Genomic DNA, 20,938 nt, shown 5'->3' on the forward strand with positions numbered 1-20,938 from the left:
ATTTGAGCCTCCTCCTACCCACCGCTCATGAACACTGAGCCTTGGGGCCACAGTGACAGCAGCAAGACCACCCTTCTCCGGCAGGTGACCCCCGTGGGAAGTGTGGGGGACCTACACAGTATATCCATGTCCTGGGGCTGCCACAATGCAGAAACAACAGAATTAATTCTCCCACATTCTGGAGGCCGGAAGTCTGAGATCAAGCTTTCGGCTGGGCAGCGCTCCCTCTGAAGGCACCAGGAGAGGAAGCTTCCTTGCCTCTTCCCAGTTGCTGGTGGCCCCCAGCCATCCTTGGCCTTCCTGGGCTTGTAGCTTCGTCACTCTGGTCTCTGCCTCCGTCTTCACATGGCCTTCTCTGTGTGTCTCCATGTTTGCTATCCCCTTGTTAAAATGACACCAGTCATTGGATTCAGGGCCCACCCTAATCCAACATGACCTCACCTTACTAACCACATCTGCAAAGACCCTATTCACATAAGGCCACGTTTTGAGGTTCAGGGAGGGACACTGTTCAACCTACCCACACTCATCCATTGACTTCCCCTCACAGCAAGCATGTGATTCCATCTCCCCACCCCACCCTACCTGAGACCCTCTGTGTGTCCAGATGGGGTGGCCACTCCTTCAAGGACAGGCTTTCACTTCCCAGGGTCTCCATCTCTGCTGTCCCCTGCCCCCCACCCCAGTGCAGCACCCAGCGCCCCACAGGAAGCAAGGCAGCGCCTGCCTTGCCACTGCTGGGGCCTCCTCTGGGTAGGCCCTTGAGGACTACCTGGGGGAACAGGATTAGGACCCTCCAGCACCAGGTCCCCAGAGAGGGGTGATTCCTACTATGTTCTCTCCCCTCCCCGTGCCCTGTCAGGGAAGGACAGCTGTGGGGCCTTGGCCTCACCCCCTCAGGGTCCCAGAATCCAATGCTATGTCACCTAAGGCCAAGCGGGCCCCAGCAGGGGGTTAGAGAGATCGCACTGGATGCAGCTTTTGGTAGCCATCCCATTGTAATGGGGTCAAGCAGACCTACGCAGTGCGGCCACTCCCGGTCCGACCACGGCACTGGCCTCCGGGCTGGATGTCACTCAGTCTGAGGCGCAGGCCCCTCATCTGCTCTGTTCCCACCACAGCGGTCTCTCCGCATTGACGTCCCATTTCCAGCAACTATCTGGATCCATGGCAAACATTCCGATTGTTTTCCAAAGGATAAACAAGCAGGGGTCATTTTAATAGTACAGATGCCAGCTGGATATTAAAACGAAAGTGTTTGGATGCTCCATACAAGTAAATGACAGATAAATCTGGGCCACTCTCCAGCCCCAGCTCACTCCGTCTCCCATTGGAAGAATCCTAGAGTACGCGGAGAAGGTGAGGATACTAGCAAACAAAATCCACCTTGCGGTGGGTCTGGGAAGCAGATGAGCTTGTCAGGCTGCACGTGCCAGGACCTCTTCTTCGGGTCCCTGTTCCAAGCTGATTCGAGACACGGGCACCGGCGCCAGGCAGGGTGTGCTGTGTGCCTCCGTTTTTAGTCCTCACCTAGATGGCCAGAGAAAACTGGACACCTAGGCCCCAAACCCAGGGGCTCTATTTCAGTCGGTCTGGGGAGGGACCCAGGAATCAGAGTTTCAATAAGCCCCACAGCTGATGGAGCCGCATCTGGAAAGTCAATGTGGCGTCACAGTGACAACACAGCCTGTGGAGCCAGCCCCGCTTCAAGCTTCTGCTCGACCTCATAAGCCGTGTGGCGTTGGGCAAGCCACTTAAAATTTCAGGTCCTCAGTGTCCTTATCTGAACACAGAGGAATAAAATGACAACAGCGCCTACCTCAAGGGTCACAAAGAGAACGTGAGGTCAGGCATGAAAACTCCTAACAGTGACATGGCGCCTATCTCAGGAGAACTCCACCAATGTCACCTGCCTTGGAAGGGCACATCCTGTTGGACAAGCCTGCCTCCTGAGAGGGTGGTGTTCCTAGTGTCAACTACAGGGGGAGGGGCAGGTCCCCTCTGGCTGCCTTGCTCTCTGGGGTCTGGATAGCAAAGATCGGTTACTTAGGCCTGCGCCCAGCAGACCCCGAGGGGCACCCGCCATGTGAGGCAGACCAGGACCAGGGCAGGACAGGCCAGCCAGCTCAAGAGAGCACACCAGGTCCAAGGAGCACAGATCACCCAGGGGCAGGTTACCCCGTGTTTATGTCCCTTCACTCCTGTGAGCCTTTAGTCTGTCAATAAAGAATTCGGTCTGATCCCAGCTGTGCTGTGGGGTATGAGAAAGCGGAGAGGCATTCCCCTGGAGCCTGCATATGACAGGGGAGCAGGGCTGTACCACCGCTTTAGGCCCATGGGGAGTGGCAGTGGTCACCAAGAGAGATCCCCAAAGGAGAAGGTCCCAGGACAAAAGGGTGGGGCCCAGGAGGCCCGCCTGCTCTTCCTTCCACTTACAGGTTTTCTCTTTTTACAGTTACATAGAGCCTGGGTTTATTATTATTAAAGAAGAAGGCAACTTCTTTATAGAAGTAGCACCTACAGTTCAGAAACACTATAGGGGAGACGCTGACAAAATCCACAGACAACACACAGACCTGCTCACGTGGAGTCCTCCTGGCATGCCTGCACACACATGCACGCACTCCCTCACGCTCGAGCAAATGCACACTCATCCCCCAAAGAACACGCCGTCTCCCTTCCCTCCACTCCCCCACCCCCCAAACGGGTTTGGTGACCTGGGCGCAGTCACCTGGGACTGACTCCCTCCTTTCTGCTCTTCTGATCTCAAAACGTAGGAGGCCACATCCCACCCTGGCCTGCCAGCCCAGGGGCCACGGACCTGCTGTTAGACATGGGAAACCTAGAGCTGGAGACACGGTGCCCAAGACACACGTGAGAGACGAGTGGTCGCAGGACCCTCCCCGCATCCCAGAATCCAGGGAGGGATGTCCTCTCTGGGCCGGAGGAGGAGGAATGGTAACGGTATTACAAGGGCCCTCACTGCTGTGGCCCAGGAAGCGACCCGAGCCCGCCCAGCTCCCGTCTGCGGGCCAGAGAGAGGGGAGCCGAGGCTGGCACAGCCACGCCACGTGCAAGCCCCTCCTAACGGCTTAGCCACGCAAGCACCGCCGTGTCATGTCCTCCGTATCTCTCTGTCCCCCACACCTCAGCCACACGCATGCGGACAGCACCCACAAACACGCATCTTCTCGTGCGAACTCACTGAATCGCAAAACAAAAAGAAAAGCCCTTCACTTTGCAAGCTGACTGAGTGGCGTGAACTGTATTAATGCCCTGAGCCCACAGTTCTCCTCAGACCATGTCCTCCCTCCTCCTCTGCCCCAAGTCCCCAAAACAAGGCGAGTCACAATTCATGAAACACAAAAGTTGGGATGAGTATCATTTCATTCGGCCCCTTTGTTTTCAGATAAAGAGCAAACCCCCAGAGGTGACACGGCACCCCTCAGGTTTTCCAGAGAAAGGGGGTAGGACCAATTTGGAGGTAGGACCCAGGAATCCTGGCCCAGCGCCTGTCCCTTCCACCAGGCTGCCGACGCTCCCAGCTCACTCTTCCCTGTCATGCGTTATCTCTGCCTGGTCCTCACAGCACCCTGCCGAAAACGGGCATTGCTGTCTCCGTCACCGACTAGGTGCTAGGTGTCACACAGTGACAAAGCAACAGCTCCAAGATGAGACCCATCCCCGGGACCAAAACCGCCCTCGCCCCAACCCCCGGGCCCGCGGTCCGTGACAAAAAGACAGGGTAAAACTGAGTTGTCACCCAAAGTCATCAGGGAAACTGAGAACGATAATAAGGATTCAGTCATATTCCTCTGCAGAGAAAACAGAGTTCGCCTATCCTTATCCATCTCGACAGCCAACTCCAACTCCAAAAGGCCTTAATAGGCTCTCGTCCCTTTTCCAAAGTCATCTCAAAATATATATTTTTAATCTAAAAGGGCTCCAGCATAATAGCACTTTTGTAGGTCACTCCTCTGGCAGCCCGCCAAGAGTAAGGGAGCCACCTGCAAAGAGTATAAAGTTTGTACACTAAAACAGATATTTTACTCCTTAGAAAATCCTTTATCTCCTCGCTTAAAGTCTAGCGGCTCCTAGGACATACCTGGTTCTAACACAAAGGGGCTCTGATTCTTTGTTCCATGGAAAACCAGAGAAAGAGAAAGGGTGAACGAAAGAAACTCTCAGCAGCAGACAGGACCTTCGGCAAGAGGTGACAGCAAACACAGCGAAGGAAGCAGAAACACGAAAAGAGCACAGCACAATGGCTCTAAACGCCCAGTCTCTGGGGCTAATTAGTGTGGGGCCAACAGTTCTATACGAGTCGATAACCCCCGAGGCATCGCGGACGCCATCTGTGCGACTTAACCGGTAGTCAAGGAGAGAGGTATGTCATCAGGGAAAGGTTAAGTTACCGTCTACGATCTCTGTTTAAGGAGACAAAGAGCATTCGAGAACTCCATGAGTATTTATCACGCCCTGCACCGTGCCAGGCCTGGGCTTGAGGCAAGTGGAAATGGACAAGCCGCGGTGTACCACCGGAGATGCAGGGGGCACTCTGCCCCCAGGATAACCTGGCAGGGAAAGGCAGATGTGTGTTGCCTTCCCCAAGGGGCAGCAGAACGAGAGAAAATTAAAATGGTGAACGGTGTTTTTCCTCCCCTCTTCACACACCCATGTGTCCTTTCTAGAAAATGGGCAGAATTTTGAGGCTGAGAAGCCCGGGCGTCCTTGCCGCTAAGAAGAGAATTTATTTTCAGAAACCTCACGAAGGCAGGCCAAGAGCTGGGGATGCCCAGGGCCTGGTGACGGGAGGGCAGAGAAGGCCATCAGGTGGAAAGAAGGCCACTTCCCCAGGCCAGAGGAAACCTGGGCCCCCTGTCCTGGGCCCAGATGAGGGACCTGGAGAACTGCTGAGCAAAGAGGCCTATGGCCTAGACGGTCCCTCTGGCCAAGTCCAGGGTCAGTGGAGTTTACAACTGTGGGGGCACAGCAGATGCCAGAGGCCCAGCCCCACTGTGAGGCTGGCTGAGAAGCAACACCACAGGCTGAAGATCAGCCACCCCCGCCCTGCAGGTCTTCTGCTGGGAGCCAGGATCCTGGAGGCCACATACAAGGAAGCTCGAACCAGAACCATCGGGATCTCATTTCCTGCTGGCCAGAGGGGGAGGAGAACCTGTAGCCCATTTAGCAAAATCAGGAAATGTGATCTGACCCAGAGTGCTGTGGAGTAAAGTCCACGCGTTTCACAAGTGCAGTCATCCTAAGAATAGCTCTGAGAGGGGCTGGGACGACGTGGCACTAGAGAACAGGGCACAGAGCACAGCTTCCCGGAAGACAGAGAAGCTTCAGAGGGGCGACCTCAAGGGGTCTTCTCAGGTGAACGGCACTTTCTATTTTGTCAGGAGGACGTTCCAGGCAGGAAACCTGTCCCTGCGGGATCCCGGAGGCAGGAAAAGCAGAGGCACGTTACACATCCGCACAGACCCGAGAGAGAGAAGTGCCAGGGAAGGGGGTGCAGACGGGAGCCAGGGCCGCCGGCTCAGACCCCAGACTCTTCCAGAAGGCAGAAAAGCCCTGGGGTCTGAGCACTTTGGAAAGTTCATTCTGAGGACTTATCTGACGGCTGCTCACTGAAGGGCTGTTTGATTGAAGTCCATTCCCAATGGTCTGCGAGCAGCTACAGGAAGCACACATCAGGAGCAGCCGCCCTCCAGACATTCCGCACCCGCATCCCTGTCCCAGCTTCCTTGGCCCCTAGAATCACCAGGCACCCACCCCAGGCCAAGCCCCTGGCCTGCCCACAGCCTGAGATCAGGGAGGAGGGTCATTTCCAATTCGAATGAGCAGATTACAACCCGGGCACTGATTAGAACGAGGGCTCAAAGCCCACAGTCCCACCACCTGGCCTTCACCCAGCGACTCACACCTGAGGATGTGCCCTTTCAATGCTCTGAGGAGAGAGGAGATGAAGGAAAAGAAAGCCCTGGCCCTTCCTCCATTTTAATCACCTGGCAGGTGATCCCAACAGGGCCCACGGATGAGCTAGGGCCACTGGAAACCCTGATCTAGTTAAAATACATCTATCTGCAGCATTCAGAAAATAGCTATCTACAGTATTACTTTCAGCTATAATGGAAAACTGATGGCTTTTATCTCCCCAACTTTATGACTATTGATGGGATAGAGGCTGAGGTTTGATGACCATTTAATAGCCGACCCTGTGCAGTTGGAGGAGCATCGGAAAGCAGTGAAAGCGCCAAGATGATTGTCTGGCAGAGAATTCTCCACTAAGGTCCAGGAAGCAAAACAACCGCCCTCCCCAGGCTCCAGCAGAAGAAAAAATCAAAGTCATCATCACCTCTGTTTCTCCCCCTCCTTTCTGCCATTGACCTCTGGGGAGGCTGATCTATAGGGGAGGGGGTGGGGACCACGGCAACGCGGGCGTGAGCACTCATGGAGAAAGGTGGGGGAGGCAAGGGAGGGAGCTCTGGACTGGGGACCCCCACGATCGATCGACACACCGCTCCCCGCCACCCCTTCCCGCCCGTGGACCTGCTGGCTCCTGGTGGGACGACAGGGGCTCGGGACTGTCTGACAGGCTCCAAGGAAAGAGCTGGCAGGAGAGGGAAGGCAGCAGAGGTCTGGTCTAGCCTCAGCTCCAACTGGGCTTCAGCCTCCTGTCCACGGCCAGAAGCCAAACGCCATCTCCAGGGCTCTGCATGGACGCAAGCACCACGCCTCCCTTCTGCCCCTGCCCCGAGGGGGCTCTACCCAGCGCTCCTCCATCTTTCTCCCCAGATGCACAAGCCAGCATTCTGTGCTGAGGACACCACACTGCAGAAGCAAAGGGGCAGAGACAGGGCAGGGGTAGAGTGCTGGGGCAGGTGTGGCAACATTCAAGTACTTTCCATAGACCTTCTGTCAATTTCACAACAGCCCCATGAGGTGGAAAGGGTACATTTGATTCTGTCCTTTTTTTTTTTTTAATTAAAAAAAAAAAAAATAATCAGAGATGTTCCCTGTCCCAAGTCTGGGAGCTCGGTGTTGACTCCCTATCCAGTTTCACCCTCTGCCACACCAAGATGCCTTGAAGAAGAGGATGCTGCCCAGGGCACCAAGGCCTGACCTTTCGTCAGGGTCCGGCCATTCTCTAGCTGTGACGTTGGGCAAATCACTTCACCTCTCTGGGCCTCTGCTTCTTCATCTATAAAATGAAATGCTGTTGGAATGAGCTCCAAGAACCCCTACAGCTCTGTTTTAAGGTAAAATCATGTATTCTTGGGGATTCACCCAGACACATTTTCAGGCATAGTGATGTCCTGATGCTCACAGCGGCCACCTTTCCAGACAGCGTATCTTTCTCTCATCACGAGACTGAGGCACACTAGTCACAGAAACCGGCCCCCTCACACCAGGGACTCCCCTTCAGGCAGTGCAGGAGAGGTGGGGTGTTCAGGCAGGTGGGCAGGGACCTCCACAGCTCTCCCTTCCCCACCTTCGGGCCCGATGCAGGTGCTCTGGTTGGCTGCCTCTCTGAGGGCCCCTCTACCAGGTCCCCCAGCCCAGCTCTCTTCCTACTCAACCCACCCGTGGAGACAAGCGCCCACCTGTCCTCCCCGTCCAGGGGCCGCTAATTGCCTCTGCTGCCACAGCCCCCGGGTCTCCCTAGCTCACTGGTTCCCACTTGGTAGCTACTCATTGATTTCACAGGGATTTCCAACCCTCTCTGCTGAAACTAGAGGAAGACCAGCAAATAGCAGGCAATGGTCCTTACTTGGTGTACTTAAAACTCCCTCAGAGAAACAAAGCACTTAGGAAAACCCCAACTCTCTCTAATGTGCCCACGGCCTCTCAACATTACCAGCCAGCTTGATGTTTAATGATGCCAACACACATACCAATTCCTAAAATTTTCCACTTTGGGCATCGTCTTTCCTTGCCTTTGGATGGCTGCTAAAGAGACCTCCGTATTCCATTCTAGAATTCACTGGCTCCATTGCCATCCTGTGCACTGCCATAAGACGTTAGAGGAAACAGATCACACTGTCTTAGTGACCCAGCCCAGCGGAAACGACCCAGAAATACTCCCACTCACCATGAAGATGCTGCTCCATTCCAGCCCGCCCATCCCGTGTGGCCCTTCACCTCAAGGAAGTGCAGAGGCCAAGAGCTCTCTTACGGCCTGAGTATTCCCCTCCTTTGAGGGCCCAGAATGTGCCGTCCCCACCATCAGTTAGGCTTCGGTCCAGGCACAAGTTTCTCACACAGGAATAAATGGACAGGTGCATGAAGACAAGCTGTGCATGTCACCCACAGGGACACAAACCCACGGGGAAAACTAGACCACCGTTAAAAACCAGTAAACTGCTGTTTTCCTCTCTGGCTGCTTGAGGGTCTGCCACCACCACGAATGACACAGTAACTATCTGGACCGGGAGGTTCATGACGAATAGGCTACTTCAACGGAAACAAATGGTCATCGATGTCCTTCATCCTGGAACGGCAACAGTACCTGAGACAGAAATTCAGGAAAAACTAGCCGAAATGTACAAGACCACACCAGATATCATCTCTGTATCTGGATTCCGAACCCATTTCGCTGGTGGCGAGACAACTGGCTTTGGCATAATTTATGATTCCTTGGATCACGCAAAGAACAATGAATCCAGACACAGACGTGTAGGACACGGCCTGTATGAGAAGAAACAGACCTCGAGAAAACAGCGAAAGAAATGCAAGAACACAGTGAAGAAAGTTGGAGGGGCTGCGAAGGCCAACGTCGGTGCCGGCAAGAAGCGAGGTGGGACTGGACAACGGAGGAGGAAGGATTCGTCAGTGACTATCTGGTGACCAGATTTTTCACGAGAAGATTGATAAACTAAGAACTTAAAAAACAAAAAACAAAAAACCAGTCAACCTGTATGTACAGAGAAGTTCACAAAGTCTAAAATGTTAACAGTACATTTAGAGAAAAAAATAGCTTACGGAACGGCATGTACGGCATGACATCATTTTTGTTAAAATCTGTATACGCGTATTTGAAGAGTCTGGAGGTACACATCCTCCCAAATGTTAGTTAACGGGGGCCTATTTCGGGGTATGAGGGTTGTGCGTGATTTCTACTTTCTACTGTCCTGCCTTGCCTGAGTTACGTTTCATAGTGACCGCGCACAGCTTTTATAATCAGTAAGTTTCATTTTGAAAATTAGGAAGAAAAGAACGAGAGAGAAAAGGGGGAGTAGAGTGGGGGGAGGCTGATGCCGAGGGGGGGGGGGAAAGGATGTTTCCTAGATCTCTAATCCATCCCCTACACTTGATCCTGGGACAGGAGATCCACATTACACCTGCTCGAAAGGGATCTAAAAAGGTCACTAACCTGACCCTCATCTGAGGCCTAGTGAGAGGCCTCCAGACTCTGTTTGGTACCTCTGAGGACAGGGAACTCACTACCTAACAAGGCAACTCATTCCAGTTTCCTACAAGATCAGAGAGCTGTATTAGGATTTAGTGTAACTCCCAGCCTAGGATCCTTCCTCTTATTAAGCAAAAGTTTGGAGAACCCTGAACCTGCTGGAGTTGGGGACCGACAGGTAGGAGGCTGGGAGGGGACCCGGGAGACCCTATCTACTCCGATCTCCCTGGGTCATCTCAGAGCTCTAATCAATCAATCAATCCATCCATCAGTCTCCTTCCTTCCCTCCCCCCCACCCTCCCTCTCTCTGACATCTCCTTGCAAGTCTGCTCCAAGCTTCCCCTCTTGTCCCCATCTCTGGGAATTTCCCTAGGATACCCCACCCCTTCCACCCGCCTGTCTCCTTCCACGCTTTAGCTTCCCATACATGCTCCCCCTTCATGAGATGCCCTGGCAGCGACACAGTTTTAATCTTACAACGCCAGGACCTCCTCTTAAGTAGTTAACGTTTCCACATGGGTGAGCCTTGTCTCCCCGAATGAGCTTAGAAGCGCTTTGAAGGAAATAATGTTTATCGTGTGCCCGGGTGCCAGGCCTTATGCTCACTGCTTTTCCTGCATTATTTCACTTAATCCCATAATCTCGATCTCGAGCCTCGGCCTCTCTCCCAAACTCCCACGTATATAAATACCTCGCTGACATTTCCACTCACGTGTTCCAAAAGCTTTCAAACAGGTCTGAAGCCCAAACATCTTCCCTCTATGCTCAGACCTCCTCCTCCTCCCCTCTCTTCTCTCACGTAATGGCTTTGCCAGCCAGACCACCAGGCCAGCCAGAAGGTCCTCAGCATCACCCTGGACTCCTCCCCTCCCTCACGGTTCACATCCATTATGTCCCCAAGAACTGACAACTGACCTCTGAAGGTCTCTGCAGTGTGTCTCCAATTGGACCCTTCCCACTCAGCTCCTGCTGCCGATCACAGCAGGACCCCAGCAGGAGCCTCGCCCCCAGCCTCACCTGCTCTCCTCTGACCATGGTACACACAGCGGCCCAACGGGTCTTTCTAGAACACCAACTGGATCACGCCACCAGCCTTGGGGGGCCAGCCTCCACCTCACAGCCAGTACCAGCCTGCAGGCTGCTCAAGGCAGGCCTGTGGTTCACCTCAGCCTCCTGGGTGCTGAGCAGCTGGCAGTGGAGCTCCACGGCAGTCTGGTAGATGGGGGCGCCAGGCTTCAGTGTAGGTGTTACTGTCCCTGTTTTGTCAAGAGGCCCTGCTCTGTTAAAGAACAGCCCAGCTCCCGCAACCGCGGAGGCAGGGACCCGAAGCCAGCCCCGTGACTCCAGCCTCTTCAGTGCCCTCTGAGACTACATCCAGGGGGTCTTTCCTTGGGCACGTCATAGTGCCCAGAGAGCACCCCCAGTGGGTCAAGGGGTGGAGAGATCACACGCTCAGGAGGATGCCTGCCGGACTAAATCGATGATCTCAGGCCAGGCGGGCGTGAGCAGCTCTCCCCAAATTTCCCTCCTGCTCTAACCAAGAAGCAACGACCTCACTGTCTGTCTGTGCACAACTCCATGTCCTGGTTCTACTCAAAGTGGGAGGGCACCAGTGGTGACCTAAGACTGCCCACCCCAGAGACCCGGGATTACACAGCGACCTGCTGAGTCTTCCGAGACAGTCCCCCAAAGGGCCCTGAGGTGGACGGCTGGCTCCGGGCTAATGCCGTGTAAGAAGAGAGAAGCAGGACCGCCTGACCTCTATGGACGATGCCCAGGGAGACAAAGGACACACCGCGGCTGGCCTCCGGAAAGCCACATCCCGCCCCCGAAACACCCTGGAGAGGAAGCCCCGTGCTGGTCACCCCGGGGACACCTCTCAAATGCTCCTCAGTGCTGTTCTAGATGCTTCCTTGAAGAAGAAGGCTGAAGGAGTAAGGCTTCTCTGGGCTTCCCAGGCTGTCCTTTCTGGGAGGGCGGGCCATCCAGGTGGCTCGGAAGAGCATGAGGTTTAGAGACAGACCTTTTCCCACAGTTTAAGGGCTCTTTTGGCCGTGGCTGGAGAAGCTGAGTCAGTGGCAACTATATGATGGCTCCTCAGAGCCCAGGGACATGGGAGGGGGAATGTTTGGAGTCCTAACCACACCATAGTGTGTGGGTCAGCACCGAAGGCCATCAGGCACATGTGGCCCACACTATGGGCTGCCCCCACGGCTGGGAGCCTCAGAATCATGCCCGACCCTGGCTGAGGGTGGGCAGGGTGCCATGGTGGGGCACTTGGGATTACCCATGATGGCAGTGACCCCCATACCACGCTCCCCAAAGCCAAGCCGGTATTGGGTCCTCCTCAACCATTTTGCCACTGAAGGGACAGCTGAGCATCTTCTCCATGACGGACACATTCCTTTTCCACAAGGGTCTTCCCCAGGAAGCTCGGACCAACCCACTGGCAAACATTCTTTTAGCCACCACTTCATCAGACCTGCCGTGGAAGACATCACCAATGCCCTCCACTTCCTGACCCCGGTGGTCACCCATGTGCCCTCATCCTTCTAGATCTGTCAACAGCATCCGCCATGGCTGTCCGTTCCCCCTTTTTCAAAAATCTCCTTTTGGTTCCCAGGGCACCGTAATCACACCACCAAACACTTATCAGGCGCTTCTGGATCCGGGCACAGCCCCAGGCCCTGCCTCCTGCTAGCCTTTCCCTAGGAGATCCCACCATTCCCTGAGCCTTAACCACCGTAAACATGCCGATGACCCCCAGAATTTATAACTCTGGTCAAGCTCCGGATGGGGATGTCTCAAAGGCATCTCAAAATGAACATGCCTGGAATGGAATTCCTTATTTATCTTCCTCATCAAGCCTGCACCATCTCAGAAAATGGTACTCACCCACCAAGTTGCTCAAGCCAGTGGCCCGCGAGTTATCCTTGAGTTTCTCCATCTTCCTTGCTCCCACATCAAGCTATATCATATCCATCTCCAAAATGCCTCAAATTTGCCTACTTATCTCTCTCCACATGGCCACCCCCCGGCCTGAGCCACCATCATCTCTGATCTCTGCCATCATCTCTGATACTAAAATAACCTCCTCCCCATCTCTTTGAGGTCATCCTTGCCTCCTCCTTAATTCTCCACACAACAGACAAGAGTAGTCTTTCTATATTACAATTTTAATCATGTTACTAGTTGGCTTCAGAAGCTTCCTTCTAACTGTATTCAGAAAAAAATCCAAACTCCTTGCCGTGGGCCCTGCCTGGCCCCCGACCTCCTCCTGCACCCATCTCCCGAGTGCCCCCTGCGCCAGCCACGCCTCTTGTTGCTTCCCCAGCATTGCTGGATTCCTTCCTTCCTCCAAACTTCTGCATGTGCTATTCCCTCTGCATGAAATGTTCTTTCTCCCACCTGTCTCACTTCTGGCTCCTCGTTCTTCAGGTCTGTTTAAATGCTATCTACTCAGATAAACTCTTCCTGACTCCCCTTTCTAAGTAGGTCTCTCCTCCTTCCCCCGTTACTCTCTATTTCTACGTTCTCTTCATTTTGAAAATATTATGTTAATATTTATGTTAACATAACATTAACATAACATATTATAGGGCCAGTAAAAATTTAGTGTCTAGCACAGTGCCTGGCACACAATAATTTTGAAATAAATAAATCAACACGGTAGTATTATAAGAATATCAAAAAGTCACAGATCTAATTGTGAAGATAAAGTATTAAAGAAAAGCCACACAATCAGTGCCACGTGAAGGACTCGAACAAGTTCCAGAAAGCATCAGTGGAAGGAGTGGCTAAAAGAGGGACCAGGGAGATACGGGCCAAACAGGCTTTGAAAAAAGCATAAGTCTAGGTTCATAGACTGACTGTTTATGTCCCCCAAAACTGACATCTTGAGACCCTAATCCCCAACGTGATGGTATCTGGAGGTGGAGTCTTTGAGAGGTAATTAGGTCATGAGGGCGTGGCCCCCGTGATGGGATTAGTGCCCTTACACAAGAGGAAGAAACACCAGATCTCTCTTCGAGCACACACATGAGGACATAACCCCAAAGAGGGCCCTCGCCTAGGACCTAGCCATGCCGGCGCCGTGATCTCAGGCATCCCGCATCGAGGACTGTGGGAGAGCAATGTTTGTAATTTAAGCCCTGCAGTCTATGGTATTTTGTTAGAGCAGCCGAGCAGACTTAGACACTAGCAAGGAGAGAGTCCACGGCGATGAGTGGAAGCAACAGTAATCAAGGAGCCAGTAAGCGGTGCAAGCTCAGGGTAGCTGAAGGTATGTCTTGCCCCTGCGTGAGCACGCACACACACCTGTAAGTGATGCTCAGATCTGAACGAATCTCACTGTCTGTTACTCTGACTCTCTGCATAGCAGCTTCTCCTCAGTGGGCCATCCCTCCTACCACACACCCAGTGGTGGGGGTCCTCACGCGGAACTCCATGAGTGGGAGCCCTAGCTACACAAGGGGTGTACCTTGTCTCTCTGGGGTGTGAACTCTGGGGAGCCCAGATGCCCACAGAGCAGCAGGGATGGTCAAGGTTAAAGGTACTCTCTGCCTGGTCAGCCTGATGTTCCTGTAGTAGCCAGAGCAGGAAGATGCAGAAACCAGATCTTGTAAACTAGATATCTAGGTTGCAGCTTCTCCGTGTTTATTTTCCCAGGACCTTTAGTAAAGTAATAGTCAACATTCCAGCCTTATCTCGACTTGCCACAGGAAATTCCAAGAGGAGTCCTTTGGGCACCCTTGGCCCAGAGTTCGAGGGTGAGCAGGGCCCCAGCAAGGGGAAGCATGGGTCTCAGGGTCTCTGGCAGAGCTGAGGATCCCAAGGACCCTCCTTGCATAGAGTTTCCGTCCACTAGCAACCTTGCTGGTTAGTTTTTCTTCAGGAAGATGGTGACTTCTTTATCCCATGGGCACAGCTTTGCTCTGAGGATGGACAGAGCTGTTGGGCTCCAAGTTCTGCTCAAGGCCAAGCAGTCCCCTGAGGAAGGTTAGTCTGTCTGTGTCTCATCTCCCTCAGAAGGGGCTGCTCTCTCGTGCCACCAGAGTGTCCCAGGAAAGACCTGGTAGGTAGCCGAGTAGAAGTGGGATTTTAAGAGGCCCTGAGTGGAAATGCTATCATCTAGTTTATTGTGTGGCTCTAGTCCCAATACAGAGGCGATAAACACTGTCCTATCAACAGACTGTGAACAGCCTGTGGCCAAGACTTCTACCTACTTCATTAACTCTCCAACCTCAACACAAGGCCTGTCCCAGAGTAGAAGATCAATAACTAGTTGTCAAATGAATACGGGAATGGCCCCAAGACCCCCATTCCTCCCACAACAGATGACCCACTGGCCCCAGGAACAACGAGCTGGATTCCAGCAGGGGGCCCATTCTGCCCCTCCCATGCCCATAACAGGCATCACTAATCAACCACAGCCCTCTCTGCTACCGAGCCAGGAAGCTACCCATCCATGTTGGCCATCTAGAGAAGGCAGAGGTTCTTAAACTCTGGGAGGTCAAGGAACCCTTTGAGAATCTAATAAAAGCGATGAGTTATCTTTAGAACATAGACACAAAACCTTGCATATGATTTCAAAATATTCAAGACCTTCTCCTTTCAAAGAAGTGAAGGTTCAGAAGCCCCGCAGCCCACCTGCCCCTACACAAATAACCATTCGCTGCCACTTAGGAATAACCTGCTAAAAACATAAGCCAACAGATTCTATAGAGTCCAAAGGAGGCTGAGGGACAGCCCCAAGGAACCAGGATCGAACCCAGACCTGTCCATCCACACTGCCAATAGACAGTGAACATGCCCCAAGCTAGGCGGGGGGGTGGGGGGGGCGCGGCTTGCTGAAGGCACTCTGCCCCACTCCCTGCGGACAGCCTCGAAGGAGGGGACCCTAAGCCCTCTACCTTCCCAGCAATCCTCTCAGACAAAGACAGTGTCCACTGCACAAAGGGGCTCAGGCAGCCGGGGTAGCCCCAGGCTGAATCTATTTATATACATCCTCAGCACCCAGAGGTTAAACTGCAGCCCGGGATATGGCACAGGGCCAGGACGGGCCCAGCACTGAGTTATTTATATCTTCTTGGCAGATAAAGAGGAACAGGACATTTCAGAAGGGCCTCTTCCAAACGAGGCATAGAGAGGACATAGTTTATGGGACAACAGAATCCTCCTTCCCCTCCTGCCACGGACAGACAGACAGACAGACACACACACACACACACACACACACACACTCGCGCACACGCGTGCACACACGCACCCTGGACCGTTACATTCATCCTTGCAATGAGTATAAGCTGATAGAGTAGAAACCCAAAATAAAGTAGGTCAGAGCCTACTGGGAGGCTCGCATGAGAGAATTCAGTCCAATTCATGAATTCATTCCAAGAGATTCCCTGGGCTTTCCAGACTCCATATCAGAACCTTTTACAGGAAAAGCCTCTCCTGGTCCTAAGTCCAAAGCCTGAAGACTCATGGGCTGGAAACCAGACAAAGGAGAAAGGCAGAGCATGGCTCCCAGGCTGCACCTCCGAGATCAGCTGGCCAGAGCAGGATGCATCCGCTTTCACCCCAAACTGACCCTGGTCCAAAGAGCAGGGGAAGGAAGGTTCAGAAGAACTTACAGTAGTAACCCCAGTGCCCCAATAAGGAGACATCACTGTGCAATCAAAGGCTTCTTCAAACCTCAACATTTGGTAGTCAGTGACATCTCATAAGACCGCACAAGGGGGTCTATTAAATATCCTATGGAGGTTACGAGGCCACCATTGGGGTGCCCACAAACTTGCTTAGATGCCCACGGACTTGCTTTGATATAGTGCCAGCTGAGCTGGGCTCTGGCCAAGCTGACCGCCGCCCCCCGCCCCCGCCCTATAAGAATGCTAAGCCAAGGTTCACTCAGGGAGAAGCCTGGGCATAGCCATGCCAACCCTAAGCAGAAGGGCGAAGGGGCCAGGCAGGCCCTGCTCACTGAGGACTGGGCGCCACAGGACTGGGCACCACGGCCCTGGGGCAGGGGCACATTCTGGGAGACGCTCGTGGACTAAGGCCCCATTCCCAGAGAGGCTCTCCCATGACCCCCGCCATGGCCAGCTTGGTCCATTTAGGTATCCAGGGAAAGAAGGCTGGGGGTCCCTAGTGCTTGCTCCAAACACCATGGCCCTGGGCTCTCCCATTTTCACAGTGAAGGTCTCCATCAGTGGTGCCCACCCTGCGAGCAGGGGAGAAACCTGGAGGAAGCCAGTGCCAGGAAGGGAAGGAAGGCCACTCCGTCCCAGGCATGGTGAAGAGCCTCCTGTTCTCCAGATGCCCCTCTCCAGCTCCTGCCTCCCCCAGGCTCCTCCGTGGGCCCCCCGGGGTCCACGAGTCAGTAAGTCAGGTCTACAGGCACATGGAAGGAGGTGAGCTCCTCCCCTTCAAACTCGCCCTTCCCCACTATTTACCATGAGGAGGGGTCTCTGCTCATTTCCTCCTGTACCAAGAACTAATGGCTCCAGCATATAACCTCAAGCAGAGACGCAGAGGGAGAAGGCAGGCTGGAAAGCTGCTTGGACAGACTCAGATCCATAGATCTGGAAAGGTCCTTGGAGACAGGTGTGCATCCTTGTGTGATCAATGAAGAAATCAAGGCCATGAGGGATGAAATCTCTCCAGAACCACTCTGGAGACCAGGGCAGAGTGAACACAGAAGGTACACCTAGACCAGGAGCTAGGCCAGGAACTCACCTGGCCACAGCCAGGAACACCCAAAACTTCCTACACAGGATCCAATTCAAAAATCTGGAGACTGCACTGTTTGTGGGTCCTGCAGTGGCTGTTGCTTAAATTTACGTCACTTGTCTGCGTGGCTAAGCGCCTCTCAGACACTGCTCACTCTGAGCTCCAAGGCCTCGTTCCTGATCCTCCCAGGATTGTCTTGTTTAACCCCCTTTCTCCCTCTATGTTGTGAAGTTCATCCCCCAATTCTACCGTTCCTGGCTCCCTGAACCCCGGGGCAGGCGGGCGGAGGGCGGAGGGGAGGGAACCCTCTGGCTCATTAAACAGACACAGGTGTTCTACAAGCCACCAAAAGCAGCCTGTCTCGCTCACGGTCGCAGACCCCTTAGGAGGCACACATATTGTCCCCTCCTTGAAACACCTCTAATAAAGGGGGTGCTGGTGTTCCTGCTGTTCCTCTGCTCAGGACGCCTCAGAGACATCCAGGTGAACTTGGCTCCAAGCTCCTGCAGCCTGCTGACCTTGGGAGTGCACCTGGCCCACAGGTGTGCACAGGATGCTGAAGGCCCCTGTTCGTCATCACTGGGCTTGGCCTCAGGCGGACCCTCCAGTTCCCGTCGACACCCAGTTCCTCACCCATCCTGTCATTCCACATACGTGGTGTGTGAGGCGGCCTGACAGGGCCATTTCGGCATTGAGAACATGGACAGAACGCATCTCGATGCAAGAATGAGTGTGCTCCCTCCCATCGAGTCTGGGAACCATGCTGCCCATCAAGTCTCTGCAGGTCCGCAGCCACCAGGCAGCTCGGAGCTCCAGAGCGCGCACTTCGGCGTGTGCTCCCCCTGCCTTTTTAGGCTCCGGCTGTCTACTTCTAACCACTCTCTAACTTATGCATGTGTGATTTTAAATGGCCTCAATCCCGGTCTTTGTTTTGTTTTGTTTGGGTTTGGTTTGTTTTGGTTTGGTTTTAAGGAAAGCAAGAGAGAAAAGCTGCCCTTCCTCCCAGCTTTCCTGAGCCCTGCGGCCAGCTCCAGGGGTCAGCCCCTTCTCTCAACTGCAGCAGCCCTTGTTCCAAAACAAGGTCTGCTTCCCCTTCCGTGTGTACGCAGGGCCCAGCACTCCCCTGGGATAAAGAAGGCCTCCCTTCCCCTCCGCTGCCCTTGTCCCCACTGGCCCTGAGCTTCTCAACAAAGTGGTCTGTACTCAGCCTCCACTTCTGCCTCCCTGCCAGGCCTCACGATTGCAACCGGTTTTCACCCTCTGCATGCACGCACACACATGCACACCTACACGCTTTCACACCTTCACACACTCCCTCACATTCCCACACGCACACACACACACATGCCACACACGCTCCGTGAGGCACCACGCCACTCCCTCCCGCGGGAACCCCTTCTCTTCTGGACTCTGGCACATTCTCTCCCGGTTGCCCTTGCTCCCGAGCCTCCCTACTGCAGGCTCCACTTCCTTTGCCCTCCCTGAAGACCTGCCTTTTCCGGCAGAGCTGTGCCTCGCTATCCACCCAGATGGTTTCTCTCACAGCCTAAACACTGAGGAGGCCCAAGTATGCAGGTATCTCCTTCCCAAACTCCCTCTTGGGCTCTACCGACCCCCCTGCACCATCTCACTCAGTGCCGTGGCTTTCATCACCAGTGAAGCACCCAGCAACTCCCAACCCACTCTTCCCCTACGGCCCCTTCACGGAGCTCCAAGCCCACAAGTCTGAATTGCACCTAGACACTGCCACAAGGATGGCATGGCCCCCCAGGCACCTCGAACACTGCACGTCCAACACCACCCCACTGACTTATTCAACCAGAAAACATGGCCGTCACCATCCATTTATTCATTCAGGTGATGTTTGTGGAGTGCTCACCATGTGCCAGGCTGTAACTATAAGGAAGACGAGGTGTGGAATAACAAAACAGAAGCGACTTTCGCCTCCAGGGAACTTTGAACCAGTCACCTAGTCCTGTCAAGGCTACTTACCAATCATCTCTGAAATGACACACTTCACTCCATCCCCATGCCGCTATCTTAGTCCAGGCCAGCATGCTGCCCTGGGACAAAGGCAGTATAGACCGGATCCCAGCTCTGAAATGCAGGAGCCGTACGACCTTAAGACAGGTCACTTTCTATATCTGTTTCCTCGTTTGGCAGATAGAAGTGACAACAGTACCTACCTGGTAGCCTTGTTGCAGGATGAAATGAGATAAAGCACATGAAGGACTGATGTCTGGGATACAGTAAGCACTCTGCGCTCCTGTGAGCTCTGTTTCTCCAGCAACCTCACCTCTGGCCTTTCCACCTCACGGCCCGCACTCCATATGCGCTCACCACCTGGCCAGGCTCTCTCCTGTCCTCCTGCCTCTGCAGGTGCTTTCCCAGCTGACTTATTCCCTGCTGTTCTCCCTCTCATTTTCTGAGGTTCAGCTCAAGCCCCTCTGGACCCCCAGGCTGAGGCAGATGCCCCTCCCCTGTGCTCCCTCCTCAGGGAGCCCTCGGCCCTTGTCCTACTGCGGTGGGATCACTGCTCTCCTTGTCTGTCTCTTTAGAGAGCATGCCCAGGCCTTCACACCCAGCACGGATGCAAGAGGGACTAGATAAACGCTTAGCAACAAACAGGAAAAACATGGGACTTATGAAGAGGTGAATTTCAACTCAGCAAAACAACAACAAAAACCTTCCTAGTAATTAGGCTACACTTATTAAGCATTGGCTGTATCCCAAGCTCTGGGCTAAGCTTTGGACACACATTGTATAATCAGACCTCACGATAACCCTGGGATGTGGGTATTTTATTCCTGTTTTACATCCATTTATTCGTTCAAGTGATGTTTGTGGGATGGAGATTCAGGATATTTTAAAAATTTACCCCAAGTCACACAGCTAGTAAGTGGAAAAGTCTGGATTCGAGCCTAAGACGATCAGACTCCAGACCCGTGTTCCACCCCAGCACCTGATGGGCTCAGCTCTCGGTGTGGAAGGAGCTGCCTCTGTGACTTATGAGAGCCTCTTCTCGATAGCCACACGACCTCACGGGGACAGTGGGGGGCTTCCTTTAGAGGTAAGACTGAATTCACAGGAGGCCCCTTCCTATTCCCAGCTCCAGGGGTCTATGAATTTAGTTATAAACTCCTAGCGCTGTTCATCTTGGTTTCCCTACGGTGCTGAGCATGAGGCTGGGCACAGAGAAGGCAAACAAACCTGTGCTGAATGAAGAATGAATGAAGAATGAATGAATGAATGAATGAATGACAGTTCATTCTGCACATATCCAAGTCGCTCTCTTCGCTGGGCTCAGGATTATAATCCCGCAGACCCAGGGGATGCTGGGAAGGGAGAGCTCCCGCCTGTGACGCCTGCAGTGCCGGGGCAGCCGGCGTTCTTACCGGCACAGGTGGTCAGTGCGGCACACGCTGCGTAGGTCCAGGCAGTTGGGCTTCTCCTTGTCCTCGTAGGAGCAGCTGGGCAGGATGGTCTGCCGGCGGCGCTCGGCACACGCCTGGTCCTGGCAGGAGCAGAAGAGCATGCGGTAGGTGAACTCGCTGGGCACCCGGTCGAAGAACTGGCGCAGGGCCTTGTGGCACTTGCGGCGGTTACAGCGCTCGGTGGGCGAGATCTCGCGGTTGCAGATGGAGATGTAAGAGGAACGCAGCTTCTTGCAGTTGTCATTCAGGTTGCAGGCCTTGGCAGCGTCCAGGCAGTGGTTGCTTTTGGCGCTGACCGCCGGGTCCGCCCCTGTCCCTGGAGAGGGAGGAGAGAGGGGTCAGAGGCCCACATGGGCATGGG

The 20,938-nt window shown here is 53.9% G+C and overlaps 2 protein-coding genes across 2 annotated transcripts in view; one reads left to right on the forward strand and one right to left on the reverse strand.

Annotated features, from left to right (window-relative positions):
• GFRA2 (GDNF family receptor alpha 2) overlaps positions 1-20,938 on the reverse strand; it is a 77,492-nt gene that overhangs the window by 27,749 nt on the left and 28,805 nt on the right. The window contains exon 4 of the mRNA XM_039868011.1: positions 20,539-20,893. Coding sequence (XP_039723945.1) covers positions 20,539-20,893 — 355 coding nt within the window. The remainder of the gene's footprint in view (positions 1-20,538; positions 20,894-20,938) is intronic.
• LOC120606655 (40S ribosomal protein S24-like) lies at positions 8,419-11,971 on the forward strand. The gene is made up of 2 exons (XM_039868143.1): positions 8,419-8,803; positions 11,844-11,971. Exons 1-2 carry the CDS (start codon positions 8,446-8,448, stop codon positions 11,969-11,971), a joined length of 486 nt encoding a protein of 161 aa, XP_039724077.1. The 5' UTR covers positions 8,419-8,445.

The sequence above is a fragment of the Pteropus medius genome, unplaced genomic scaffold, assembly GCF_902729225.1.
Source record: "Pteropus medius unplaced genomic scaffold, Ma_sr-lr_union100, whole genome shotgun sequence".
Lineage (NCBI taxonomy): Eukaryota > Metazoa > Chordata > Mammalia > Chiroptera > Pteropodidae > Pteropus > Pteropus medius.

Excerpts from the sequence above, each read along its gene's own strand:
- LOC120606655 (XM_039868143.1), top strand. The coding sequence starts at position 8,446 with ATGACGAATAGGCTACTTCAACGGAAACAAATGGTCATCGATGTCCTT. Across the intron at positions 8,804-11,843 it reads CGGTGCCGGCAAGAAGCGAG|GAAGCTCGGACCAACCCACT; the intron begins GTGGGACTGGAC and ends GGTCTTCCCCAG.